The sequence below is a fragment of the Phalacrocorax carbo genome, chromosome 10 (assembly GCF_963921805.1).
Source record: "Phalacrocorax carbo chromosome 10, bPhaCar2.1, whole genome shotgun sequence".
Classification (NCBI taxonomy): Eukaryota; Metazoa; Chordata; class Aves; order Suliformes; family Phalacrocoracidae; genus Phalacrocorax; species Phalacrocorax carbo.
The window spans coordinates 18,412,613-18,425,955 of NC_087522.1; the positions used below are offsets into that span (position 1 = coordinate 18,412,613).

The 13,343-nt window shown below is 43.1% G+C and overlaps 1 protein-coding gene across 3 annotated transcripts; it reads left to right on the top strand.

Moving 5' to 3' along the window:
* Positions 1–2,863: 2,863 nt before the first annotated feature.
* ALG1 (ALG1 chitobiosyldiphosphodolichol beta-mannosyltransferase) lies at positions 2,864–12,860 on the top strand. Of its 3 annotated transcripts, none has more exons than XM_064462196.1 (13): positions 2,864–2,939; positions 3,258–3,335; positions 3,847–3,950; positions 4,457–4,605; positions 5,222–5,311; positions 5,978–6,088; positions 7,018–7,139; positions 7,959–7,997; positions 8,572–8,631; positions 9,344–9,454; positions 10,431–10,545; positions 11,268–11,343; positions 11,683–12,860. In XM_064462196.1, the coding sequence occupies exons 3-13, from the start codon at positions 3,912–3,914 to the stop codon at positions 11,815–11,817; spliced, it is 1,047 nt and encodes a 348-aa protein (XP_064318266.1). In that variant the 5' UTR covers positions 2,864–2,939; positions 3,258–3,335; positions 3,847–3,911; the 3' UTR covers positions 11,818–12,860. The 3 variants fall into 3 exon arrangements, with proteins under 3 accessions (XP_064318266.1, XP_064318264.1, XP_064318265.1); XM_064462194.1 differs by having other exon boundaries at positions 2,904–3,105; XM_064462195.1 differs by lacking the exons at positions 2,864–2,939; positions 3,258–3,335; positions 3,847–3,950; positions 4,457–4,605 and adding an exon at positions 4,625–4,806.
* Positions 12,861–13,343: the final 483 nt, after the last annotated feature.

The following is a 13,343-nucleotide window of genomic DNA, read 5'->3' on the forward strand; positions in this document are numbered from 1 at the left end:
CGCAGGTAGCGCGCCCTCTGCCGCCCGGCTGCCGCTTCCCGCCGTCCCTCCGCTCTGCACCTCGAGTACCTCAAATCCTGTGTTCGGTTTTGGGCCCCTCAGGACAAGAAGGAAATTGAGTTGCTGGAGCGTGTCCAGAGAAGGGCAACGAAGCTGGGGAAGGGTCTGGAGAACAAGTCTGATGAGGAGCGGCTGGGGGTGTTTAGCCTGGAGAAGAGGAGACCGTATCGCTCTCTACAGCTACCTGAAAGGAGGTTGTAGTGAGGCAGGGGTTGGTCTCTTCTCTCACATAACAAGTGATGTAATGAGAGGAAATGGCCTCAAGCTGTGCCAGGGGAGGTTTAGATTGGAGATTAGGGGAAATGTCTTTCCCGAAAGAGTGGTCAGGCATTGGAACAGGCTTCCCAGAGAAGTGTTGGGAGTCACCATCCCTGGAGGTGTTCAAAAAACGTGTAGATGTGGCACTTGGGGACATGGTTTAGGAGGCATGGGGGTGTTGGGGTGATGTTTGGACTTGATTCTAGAGGTCTTTTCCAACCTTAATGATTCTGTGATTCTATGATTGTGCTGAGGTTATGGGCTGTTCTTACAACAGGACGTTTGCAACTGGAAAGATGGAAAGAAATACTTTTAGAGCCTGTTGTTCAGTAACAAGTGGTGGCCTGTGTCCATATGGTTGAGGCAGAACATGTCTGAATTGGGTTTTGCCTCAGGGAGGACACGCTCTCCTGTCCTCAGGACCTGGCATTTTCCCATCACCATCTGACAGATTCTCACAAATGTCTCACAGAAATACATACAAAGTGAAATAAATACAGCCTCTACACCCACTACAGCTTCATCATCCTCATTGGGAGGGTTAGGGTTTTGTCCATTTTCCAGAAGTGAAAGATTTGGGAGGAATGACAGTATATGCAGTCAGTTCTAGTTTTTCCTAGCTGTAATTTCAGTGGCTTGGATTCTGTCATATAACTTGGCTAACAGGGTTAGGATTAAAAACGCTCAAAGAGCCTCAGTTTACAAATCTGGGTATTTTTTCTTTTAAGAAATACCCACAGAATCATATGTATGTGCAGGTGCTGGCAAACCACCTTATGACCTCACTGGAGCGGCTGAGGGAGCTGGGGTTGTTTAGCCTGGAGGGGGCTGAGGGGAGACCGTCTCGCTCTCTATAGCTACCTGAAAGGAGGTTGTAGTGAGGCGGGGGCTGGTCTTTTCTCTCTAGTAACAAGCGTTAAGGACGAGAGGAAATGGCCTCAAGCTGCGCCAGGGGAAGTTTAGGTTGGATATTAGGAAAAACTTCTTCACTGAAAGGGTCATCAAACATTGGAACAGGCTGCCCAGGGAGGTGGTTGAGTCTCCATCCCTGGAGGTATTCAAAAGAAGGGTAGGTGTGGTGCTTGAGGGTATGGTTTAGTGGTGGACTTGGCAGTGATAGGTTAGTGGTTGGACTTGATGATCTTAGGGGTCTTTTCCAACCTTAACAATTCTATGATTCTATAAATGCCTTGTTTCTCAGCGTGGGGTGGTAGCTTTGTAGGTTACCACCTAGCACCCATCTTTGCGCAAAAATTAATTGAATAAAACACCTCTGCTCTGTGTGTAGCTTGGCATTTTCCACACCAAGCAAACTAACCCATTTTTTGGGATAATGCCACTACCATATTTAAAAGGAGATTTAACCTATTGCTTCCTCCCTGCCCCATCCTACAGCCGGCTCCCCTCAGGCGAGGCTGGCTCCCACAGAATCACAGAATGGCAGGGGTTGGAAGAGACCTCTGGAGATCATCTTGTCCAAACCCCCTGCTTGAGCAGGCACACCTACAGCAGGGGGCACAGGACTGCATCCAGGTGGGTTTTGAATGTCTCCAGGGAAGGAGACTCCACAACCTCTCCGGGCAGCCTGTGCCACTGCTCTGGCACCCTCACAGTAAAGACATTTTTTCTTCATATTGAGGTAGAACTTCCTGTGTTCCAACTTGTGCCCGTTGCCCCTTGTCCTGTCATTGGGCACTGTTGAAAAGAGCCTAGTCCCATCATCCTGACACCCACCCTTTAGATACTTATAAGCATTGGTAAGATCCCCCCTCAGTCTTCTCTTCGCCAGGCTGTACAAGCCCAGGTCTCTCAGCCTTTCCTCATAAGGGTGATGCTCCAGTCCCCTGATCATCTTCGTAGCTCTCTGCTGGACTCCTCTCAGTAGTTCCCTGTCCTTCTTCAACTGGGGAGCCCAGAACTGGACACAGTACTCCAGATGCAACCTCACTAGGGCTGAGTAGAGGGGGAGGATAACCTCCCTTGACCTGCTGGGCACACTCATTATGCACCCCAGGATACCGTTGGCCTTCTTGGCCACAAGGGCCCGGTGCTGGCTCATGGTCAGCTTGCTGCCCACCAGCACTCCCAGGCCCTTCTCAACACAGCTGCTTTCCAGTAGTTCAGCCCCCAGCCTGTGCTGGTGCCTGGGGTTGTTCCTCCCCAGGTGCAGGACCTTGCACTTGCTCTTGTTGAATTTCACCGGGTTCCCCTGGGCCCAGCTCTCCAGCCTGCCCAGGTCTCTCTGGATGGCAGCACAGCCTTCTGGTGTAGCAGCCACTCCTCCCAGCTTGGTGTCATCAGTGAACTTGCTGAGGTTACACTCTGTCCCTTCGTCCAGGTCATTGATGAATATATTGAACAGAACTGGACTCAGCACAGACCCCTGGGGAACACCGCTAGTTACGGGCCTCCAACCAGACCCTGTGCCTTCTATCACGACCCTCTGAGCTCTGCCATTCCGCCAGTTCTCAGTCCGCCTCTCTGTTCTCTCAGCTAACCCGCACATCCTTAGCTCGTCCGCTCCTCTCAGACCGGAGCGCCGCCAGGGTGCGCCCTCCCGCTCTTCCCGCCGCCGGCCCCGCAAGATGGCGGCGCTGGGGCTGATGGCGGCGGCGGGCGCGGTAATGCTGGCGGCGCTGCTCTGGCGGCGGCGGCGGGTGGCGGCGGGAGGCGCGGGGCGGGTGTGCGTGGCGGTGCTGGGCGACCTGGGCCGCAGCCCGCGGATGCAGTACCACGCCCTCTCGCTGGCCCGGCACGGACGCGGCGTCGCGCTGCTGGGCTACCTCCGTGAGTGAGGGCGAGCGGCGGCGGACTCTTCCCCGCTTCCACGGGGGGCGGCGCCCGAGGGGCCCGGCTGGAGCGAGGCTGGGGTCGGGCACGGGGGGGGCCGGGGCGGTGCGCGGGGGCCGCTCCGCTGACGGGGCTCTCCCCTCTGGCAGAGAGCAGGCCGCACGGCGAGGTGCTGCGGAGCGGGGCCATCCGGCTGGTGCCCGTGGCGGAGCTGCGGGCGCTGCGAGGTGGGTGCGGGACGGGGCGCGGCCGCGGCGGGCGCTCCCCTTCGGGGCCGGGGGGAACGGGGGAAGGGGCTAAAGGAGAGTTAACGGGGGAAAAAGGAAACAGCCTGGAGCGGAGTTCGGGGTTCGGGCCCGGGTGCGTGGGCTGGCTCTGGCGCGGCCTGGCCGCAGGCCGGGGCTGCACGTCCTGGGTCCCTCCCGGCCTCCTCTAAAGCCTTGTTTCTGTTGCGCTGGGGCACATTAGCCTAGTTCTGATGCGGGCTGAGAGAGCGACGTTTAAAAATTTGGGGTTTTTTACCCCTGTGCGTACCCTCATCCATACCTACGCCAGTTTCCTTCTACACAAAACACAGAACGGGAATTTCTAGGGATTGTGAGATGTTTGTCTAAAAACAGGTTTAAATTTTCACAGCGTACGGTTATTTTAAAATTTTCTGCAGAGGCGCTGGTTCTGTACAAGGTGCGCGCTCTGGAGAGCTGCAATATTCTTCCCAGGTTTTCTCTTATTTTGCAGTTGGTCCGAAGCTTTTCCAGTATGCCATAAAAGTCCTTGTGCAGGCAGTACAGTTACTGTACGCAATGCTGACGATAGATCAGCCATCCTATATTCTTCTTCAGGTATGTTTTGTGTTGGGACTAATTTTAATAAAACGAATTATACTACATTACAGGGCATTTTTAGGAGTCTCAGGCATTCCTCTAATTTTTTTAAGAGCTAAAACTGGACTAATCAATGGTGTAAACCTGGATCAAACAATTTTTTTGGCTCTAAACTTTGATTTTTCTGTTAACAGCTCAACGTTTGTTCTTCCTGTTAATTGCTGAGCTTTCTAACTTCAATGGCATGGATAGTAGTAAAGAATAAATCTTAACAGAAATGTTTGTGTGCTTATTGGAGGGGAATGTCGATCTTGATCCAATGGTGAAATTTGAAGTTCCTCCCAGTCTTCATAGGAGAAACTGGCAGCTCTATAGTTGGTGAATACAAAATTGTCTCTGTTCTTTAAGTTCCTTTAAAGTGGATGTAACTTCTCTCATTTGATTTAATTTTTCTGGTGGTTACTTAGTGTTTGTCACTTGACCGCAGTCTTACAGTATTTTTACTTGTTTTATTTGTTAAACAGAATCCTCCAGGCTTGCCTAGTATAGCTGTTGCCTGGGTGGCGTGCCTTTTCTGGAGAAGCAAACTGATAATTGACTGGCACAACTATGGATATACTATCATGAGTCTGAGTCATGGAAAAAATCACCCGCTAGTACAAATTGCAAAATGGTTTGTACAGTAATTTCTTCTCCTCTTTATAAATTATGTACCAATTGAGAAGAATGGAAGCAGGGGGGAGCATATAATCAGCGAAAGGCTGTTTCCGTGAAGGATTTCTGGATTTTGCTGCATTGAACTGCTTCCTATTTCAGAAAGCATGTTCTGTAAAACGCCTTTGTTAAGCATGTAGGAAGGTGACTGGTGAAGAAGGTAGGTTGGTTTTATGCATTATGCAAACTTTGATCTTGTTATCACGATTTCTTGATATGTAGTGGGGTTTTTTTGTTCTTTAATGCTGCTTTACACTCCAACTCATCTTTAAAGGCCTGTTTCTTGCTGAATCTAATTGGTTACATGTAGATAAACGCTTTAAAGGCTTTCAAGCATGGTGTTCTTAGGCCCTAGAGGATAAAGGGGTCATGCTGTATCCCTTCTCATAAACTGATAATTGCTTCAGTGTAAGGAGTCAATCAATAATTGATAATTAAATTTCAGTTACTGGAGGCAGTTGGGTTTCTTTTGGTCTTGTTTGACTTGTAATTAGCATTGGCAATGGTGGGCAGTAACTCTCTGGCTATTGTGATTGTCTTCCTGTGGTTTCTAACTCAGATGTAATTTTTGTCAGGTATGAAAAGCTTTTTGGGCGTTTGTCTGACTATAACTTGTGTGTCACTAATGCAATGAAAGAAGATCTGTGGGTGAATTGCAACATAAAGTAAGTCACGTACCTCTAACAAATTTGTATGCGTGTATGCAAAGTAAAATGAAATAACGTAGTCCTGATGATTCTGGATTCAGAGGAATCTTAGAAAAGCAACTTATCTGAGCCCTTTCATTACCACTGAAGTGTGTTCAGTTTTGTAATGAGCTAGCGGAGTGTGGGCATTCAAGAATCTTCAAAACCCTTCATAATTAACATCTCATTGACTACAAGGTGGCAGTCCAGGTGTTACGGAAGTTTGCTGCCAAGCTGCCTGTAGAATTGGAGTGAGGCAGACATCACTGCCTTTATTAACAACTAGCTGGCCATGCAGATTTTTCCTTTGCAGTTAGAGGGCTTTAAGATCAAAGTTGCTCAGAGATGGTTATGAAGTAACTTTAAAAATCAGCACAATGGTGTCTACAGTCTTCATGGTTGCATTACACCCCTTGAATGTGCACACAAGGAAGGAGCCCTTCCTTACAGGATTAGTATGTCCATCTTGGTGTATTCCAGAAGATTTCAGGAATACAGAAGGTTGTAAGTGTCAAAAAAGTCATTATTTTGCTGTATTAATTCACTTAATTACTTTCTGTGTTGCGCTGTTGTAGCCTGTCAGTGTACTGTATGCATTTTGTTTCATCTGTATTTTATTTAATTTGTGAATATATTTCCTTACAGGGCAGTAACGCTGTATGACAAGCCAGCTTCTTACTTTAAGGAAACACCATTAGAACTTCAACATCAGTTGTACGTGAAACTTGCCAAAGACTATGAGCCATTTAAGCCATGGTATGTGTAAAGAAAGCATGCAGTTACAGTCCTTACCTGAATGACATAAAGTTCTTGCACTGAGTTACCAGAAATACTTTTGCATGGGGTGACAAGTTACTGAACATCAGCAGGCAGAGTGGTCTCTGCGTGCTCTTGGCAGCAGTGGATGCTGTGCAAGTAAGCTTAATTTTCACTAGGAGGGGACAGAGTAATTGAAATCACCAAACTGTGATAATGTAATGCTCAGTGTGTGAAATAATAGAAATATTTTATTTTTAAAGTACTGAGGGAATCTGTAATAGAATATCTCGAGGTGAAACTCAGCAGCAGTTGTCTAGTTCCCTCTGAACTAGATGACAGTGATTGGATGCTTCATTTATCGTATCCCTTCTTTTCAGTGTGGAGAGCTTGCAAGGTCTTGGTCTAAGTGTTAGATATTCCTCTCTGGCTATATGCAGATTATTTCCTGCAGTAGATTCAATAGGGTGTTACTTTACCAGGCTAATGCTAGAAAAAGAAGCGAAAGCTGCAGTGTATAGCAGTTTCTTTTTGGAAGTGCCCACCACAGAATGTATAGGTTCTGTGTTTAGTAGCGTAAGAATACTGTTGGCCTCCATGCTCTACTATATGCTTGGGACAGAGCTGGAAAGAGAGGCTGACAGTTTTCTCCACTTGTTAAAGAAAATACTTTGTTAGAAGATGGAATCGTGCCTATAGCAATAGTGTTGCTAGGCTCTTGATAGCAATAGGAAAGATGAAGAATGGTCTCTCTCATGATCAGGTATCTCCCTGCAGCTCAGTACTGTAACGACTGTGTTTCCAGAGAAGTGGAGCAGCAAATCTGAAACAAACTGTTTGGAAATCCATGCTGGTTAAGCGTAGGATTTCCATTGGTGTTTATTGGCTGTGTTTGTGTAGTCCATACCCAGAAAATTCTGTTTCTGTAGTACAGAGTCTGTAACTTCGAATGCTGAGATGTCTGCCTTTACAGAAAGGGATGAAAAGAGTGGACATGTGATAAAAACTAAAGGACGACCAGCTCTTCTAATCAGCAGCACAAGTTGGACAGGTTTGGAAACAAATAGCTGTTTTGGGTTTTTTTTTTTCTTGTTAATATTTAACCACTGTTTCACGAAAGGTGGCTGTTTGTACTTCCCCGTACTAGACACTTTATAGAGGTATGGTGACATCGTCAGTGGCAAAATTACTTTTTTTTCCTTCATTTGGCTGGAAGAATTTGAAGACAACTTGTATAATGTCCCTCCGTGTCTAAAAATGAATGATTTAAAAGTGAAGTTAGTTTTTAGTTAAGGAGCTACACTCTAGAAGCTCAGCTTCAAGAATGATTAAAAGAGATTTCCTACTTCTGGCTTTAACTTTCATTCTGGAGATATTATCTTGCATGGTGGTGTAAAATGGCTTAATAAACTAAAATATGTACTCTTTTATTTCTGATAAAGTGTACTACGCATTTTTTCTTACTTTTTTTTTCCTCTGTATGAAAAAGGGAGCAGAGAGTGGAAACTAATCCGTTTCTGGTAACCATGGGCAGAATTCTCTATACCTTTGAATTAACAGGGCAATGTCTACACTTAGTTTACTAGCTTTAGAAACCAGAAATTTTTAACTTGATAGTTTTGAAGATGTGCAATATTTGTGGCCTGTTTGTCTACTATACTGCCAACAATGGGAGCCAGTAAGGATTGTATATGGTTGTAGACTTCTATTTATAAAACCAGTTACAGCAGATTTTTTAATAGGAAAAGCACATTCCATACTTAAATCATGTAGGTGAAGGTGAGGAAAATCTTGACTGTTGTTACTTAAAGACAGTAATTAATTATAAATGATAGAAATGGAATATCACTAATAATGCCCTCTCTTTCAGAGGATGAAGACTTTTCAGTCCTTTTAAAAGCTTTAGAAGGTAGGTATGAAGGAATTAATCTCACCCATTCAAAGGGGAATCGTCGTTTTCTGGGCAGTTGTGAAGGGCTTCTCTAAAGATCGATGCCTCCACATTCAAGTGAAAATGCAGGTGTATTTGATTAATTAGTGGTTTAAGAGTAGTAGTTGAAATACAGAATTGCAACATCTGGATTCAATCTGAGTAGTTGTCAGGGAGAATTATATTTCTAACTAGCTTGTAAATTGCAATTTTATTTTCTAAGCTATTATGTGTACTCTCCATAGGCATCTGATAACAGGAAAGAAGGGAATATGCATTGGCTTATTTTGTAGACTTTGCAGCTGCAGTTCCTAAATGCGTGTAGTGAAACAGACAATACGGTGTAGTAGAACAAATGCTTTATAAGTAGTGTGTTTTAAACAGACCATAATTTATTTCTACAGAAGTTTGACAATTCTAATATTGATAAATTTACTAGGTATATGCTTATAGAGAAATTACTTGAAGTAGCAAGCCAATTAATACACTGTGACCATTCTTAAACCAGGCATCTGTATATTTGTCAACTCTAACAGTTATTTATCCTCTCCAGATTATGAGCGGTTTATCAGTGAGGGAGTCAAGCTTCCGTCTTTAGTATGTGTGATAACAGGTAATAGTTTATTCAATAGTTATAATTCTTTCAGTGCTAATCACTTTTGTTCTATGCTGACTCGTCTGTTGATGGTGAAGACAGTCGGGCTACGAGAGTAATGATTTATAGTTGGATTGTTACAGCCCTGTAATCATGACACATCTTTAAAGAGGAGAAGCTCTCAGCCTGCCTGTCTAGTACAGCTGTGCATTACTCCATGTTCAAAAGATTTAAGCTCAACATTGAGATGATGCTGCAAAAGAAACTTAAAATCTGATGTTTAGAGTGCTAAGCAGAAGGGTGTTTAGTGCTCTAAAAGAGAACCTTCGTATCAAACAAGGTTTTGCCAAAACGTTTTGCAGGCAGAGTGACTGCTGTTTGGTTAACTTTCTCATTAAGAGGAAACTAAAATTTGGTGTGATTTTGAAGGGTTAATTGTGCTGATGAAATTTGTCATTAGTTATTTGGTTATCTTATGGCTGGAGGCAAAATGCAGGTCAAGACTGGGGCATACTGATGGCAGGCTCCTCTAAATACTGAGTAAGCAAGAAGTCTAGGTTCATGTTGCTTTCAAGGGGAATTAGTCTTTTACATGCCTTTGAGCGAGTGGTGTCTTTTTTGACGTACCTGATGCAACAGGGGTTTCAGCTATACAGTAAGGTGCACAGACCGTGCTATTTTCTGTCACCTTGATTAAAAAAACTTATATTTTTTCTCCTGTTTTGAACAGGCAAAGGACCTCTAAAAGACTACTACAACAGACTGATAAGTAAACTGCACTTTAAATATATCCAGATCTGTACACCGTGGCTTGAAGCTGAGGATTACCCTCTTTTGCTTGGTACATAATGGATTATGAAGTAGGCTTGAGACTGTGAAAAGCAACTTAGCAAATTTGTGGAGAACCGATACAGATTTTGCACAGAAGCTGATAGAATATAGCAAGCTAATTAACGATGGTGTACTTGTATACTGTTTGTTGTTTTGACTCATGCCAGCAAAACTGCTAAATTTCTCTGACTACAGTTTTTAACTGTTTTCCTGAGAATTAGGCGTAGTACCTGCATTGCTGTTTTAGCCTTTTCTTTCTACTCTTCGTTTCTTCTAACTATGCTGAAATACCGTGTGCCTGTGCATATTCCAGTTTACTTTCAGGGTCACTTCAGTAAATGAAGTAATACATTTTTTGGCTGAGCAACCAGAAGCAGCTGAAATTCTAAATTAACTTGTCTGTTCCCTCGGCATGTTCAATGTACTAGCATAAAGTGTGAGTAAGTTCAATAATGTAGTAAAATACATATTCAACTTGATCTGTATTCTGCAGGGTTAGGGCCTGCCGATTTATATGGCTGTAAAACGCTGTGTTTATTTGGTACTTTTCACCTAATGAATATAATGTCTATAAAATCAATTTCTCTATTTTGAAATCACTTGAACTGGAAGAGGTCGCTAGTGAGCCACACAGCATATGCTGTCTGGATTGTGATGGAGTTTTGCTGTGCACGTACCCATTCTTAGCAGATTAAGAGGCAAAAAGGCTGTTTTAAGATACATGAAATTTTAATATTTCCTCCAATTTAATATGCACTTGCCTGGTATGTTTCTAAAGCCTGACTAACTTCACTAACAAAATAGATCACACTTCTTTTTCTCCCTGCCCTGAGTGCTTGAAATTGAGTCAGTCTGGAGGGTGTTGAAGGTAGCTCATGTTTAGCTTGCATCACCCAAAGTAGTACATAAAGAGAAAAGTTTACAGTGAGGCTAGATCATCTGCTTTCAGAGAATTCAAATGCTTGTCTGCTTTGTTTGCTTTTCAGGATCAGCAGATCTGGGAGTGTGTCTCCATAAATCATCGAGTGGTTTGGATTTACCCATGAAAGTGGTAGATATGTTCGGCTGTTGTTTACCTGTGTGTGCAATATATTTTGAGTGGTAAGAACTTGCTTATTCTGATAGTTTAAGTGGATCGTATAAAACAGTAATCTTATAGAACAAGAGTTCTGCAGCTTCTGCATATATAAAATGAGATTCCAGTACTATGCCATAGTAACTATTTTTAATAAGATAAATTAGAAATCAAGTTTGTTTTATTTAAGTTCAGTTAAAAAATTAACACTAGTTTCTACAGAGTTGGGAACATTTAATGCAACCAATTGCCTTAAAAACCTACCCTGTAATCCTTTGTTTCCGTATACTTCATGTGAAAAAAGCTTCCTTCTGCATAGAGGTGTCCGTGTTCTGTGAAGGGCTGAGTGTATGCAGAGCCAGCCTTACAGTTTACAGTCCTTTGGGGAAACAGTAGCTCTTCTAAATACAGTCTTTTGTGAAGGTCTCATGAACTGGACCATTGACAGATTTTCTTTGTAGGTTATTGCCCTGATTTTGAATGTATATCCAGTGAGGCCCCTTTTGTACTGTAGTGGTAGATTTAGATAGCCTGACATAGAAGGGAGAAACACTCTTTAAACCTTTAAAAGTGCCTTCTTTATTCCATTTTGTCAGGTATGAAGCTCATATCTAGACATCCATCTAGATCATACTGTTACAGATACCCTAGCCTGGTCTCTTTGGATGTCACTGTGCAACTTCTTAAATGTATATATCCCACTTGCTGCTTCTTGTCTCACATTTTCTTTTATGACTTTTGTTCACAGTTTACATGAACTTGTGAAACACAATGAAAATGGTCTGATATTCAGGGACTCAAATGAGCTTGCAGAACAACTAAAGGTAAAGGCTTGACTGATTTTTCTTTCCCACTAGCTGTAACTGCAAAGGTGCCACCACGTGAGCCACCTGTTTGCATCTGCCTATCATCTGTGTATTTTGCATTCTCAGAAGATACTGCTTTGCTTGGTGAATGTTATTGGCCTCACTTCTTATTTGTTTATGAATCTGAAGCTGGCCAGAACACTTTAAATGTTGTCATTGCTCACTATTAATAGGGCCAGACCAGAGAGTGCTCTCCTATGGCAGTACTGTAGTTGAGGGTTAACGCTGGGGAGGCTGGAATGAGCCTAAAATGTAATGCGATGGTATTTTTCTGTGTTTTTCCTTTTTAACCTACAGATGCTTTTCCTGGGATTTCCTGCACTGGAAGGCAAACTTCACAACTTCAGGAAAAACCTTCGTGCATCCGAGCAGCTGCGTTGGGATGAGAGTTGGGACCAGACTGTTCTTCCTTTGCTTAAGCAGAATGAATGACTTTGGGGGGCAGGAGGGTATCAAAAAGGCTAATCCATTCTTGGAGCTGCACAGATTTGATAACCAGTGAATAAATGCCTTTGTATTATCTATAGTTGCAGTTTCTAACTACTTTCTCTTGAAACAAGTGTTTGGACACACCTCTTTACAATTTGAGCTTACATGAGAGAGAATAGCGCTGAAGGCACAGCTGAGGCTATTTGTTGTGTGCTCACAGTGTAAGTCTTGAGGGACGATGTGGTTCCTGTGCTGAAGAGCTTGAGCCTTGCCATCTGGAGTGCCTTTCCTTTCTTATCGCTTGGGATGAATCTTTAGGTAGTGAGAGGGAGGTTTAGCTACTCTAGGAACTCATACGTGCAAAATCTGTTACCTGTGCTGCTTAAAGGTCACTTTTTGGTGAGGATACTTGAACACATACATAAAATTTTACTGATTATACCTGCTGTACAGTAAACACTTCAGTAGGTGATTTGCCTATGTTCTCTTGCAAATAGGAGATGCCTTTTATTTGATTTATTTAAACTGAGGATACAGTGGGTTTTTTACTTTTTCAACCAGTTAATATTCTTGGCTAGACTTCCCTAGAAAAGCACTGAATATCCTCGTCTGATTTTATTGAGGCAGAACCATTTGGTTTCTAAGTTGCTTTCCTTTTTAGAGTGTGTGCAAGAATGTGAAAGCACAGCCACTGGTGTGTGACAGCTTTATTGAGCACTTAGATGAAAATAGACCTTTCTGTGAGTAGTGTCCTTGTACACTGAAGTGAATGTGTCTGTTTACCTTGAGAAAGAACATAAAATTTACCCCTTTTTGAACAGATGAATAGAAAAGGAAAAAATAAAACCTAATCTTATTATTAAAGTAGGTATAACTTAATAAAAGTGCACTTCCTTTTGAGTGCTCACTTAGGTACACCCTGCATCTTTTTATTGTTAATATCAGCATTCATGTGCAGACCTAATGCTTACAAGATGCTTTTTTCATCACCTTTTTGATTAGAAAACAGATGTCAGTCATTTAAGGAATAAATGTGCTTGGTTTTATCATGTGGTTGCTGCTCTTCAGGGTTCCTGGTTCAGTGGTAGTAGATAATTACAACGGGTTCTGCACTAGCATTTTTAAACCCGCTTACTGAGTAATTGTTTAGTATCTGCTTTTGTCAAGCCAGACAGCCATTTGCTGATCTTGCCTTTCCCCTTCTGCAATGTGGCTACAGTAGACGCTCTCTTGAGAAAAGAGATTGTTGAGAGTGATTTTGGTTTTGGCAATTTCACTAGTTTATTGACTGAAGAATGATCCATAAACGGTTTATTTGCCTATATGTATGTATTTATAGATTCTCCCCACACGCTCGCTATTCAACTAAAATCCTGTCCAGTGGTTTGGCCATTCCCCTTTAGCCATTGCTGTGCACATGGAGCTAAATCAGGCACTTCTCCAACTAAACAGTAATGGCAAAAGCTTTAGAGATGTTTCATCTTCCTATAAGAAAATTTTTTAGATCCAAAATAAGCCATCCGTACAGA

What these genes read in the sequence shown, in the direction of transcription:
- ALG1 (XM_064462194.1), top strand. Translation starts at nt 2,904, where the DNA reads ATGGCGGCGCTGGGGCTGATGGCGGCGGCGGGCGCGGTAATGCTGGCG. An exon ending in TGGGTGAATTGCAACATAAA is followed by an intron (nt 5,312 to 5,977) that starts GTAAGTCACGTA and finishes ATTTCCTTACAG; the next exon opens with GGCAGTAACGCTGTATGACA. An exon ending in AGCTTGCAGAACAACTAAAG is followed by an intron (nt 11,344 to 11,682) that starts GTAAAGGCTTGA and finishes TTTAACCTACAG; the next exon opens with ATGCTTTTCCTGGGATTTCC.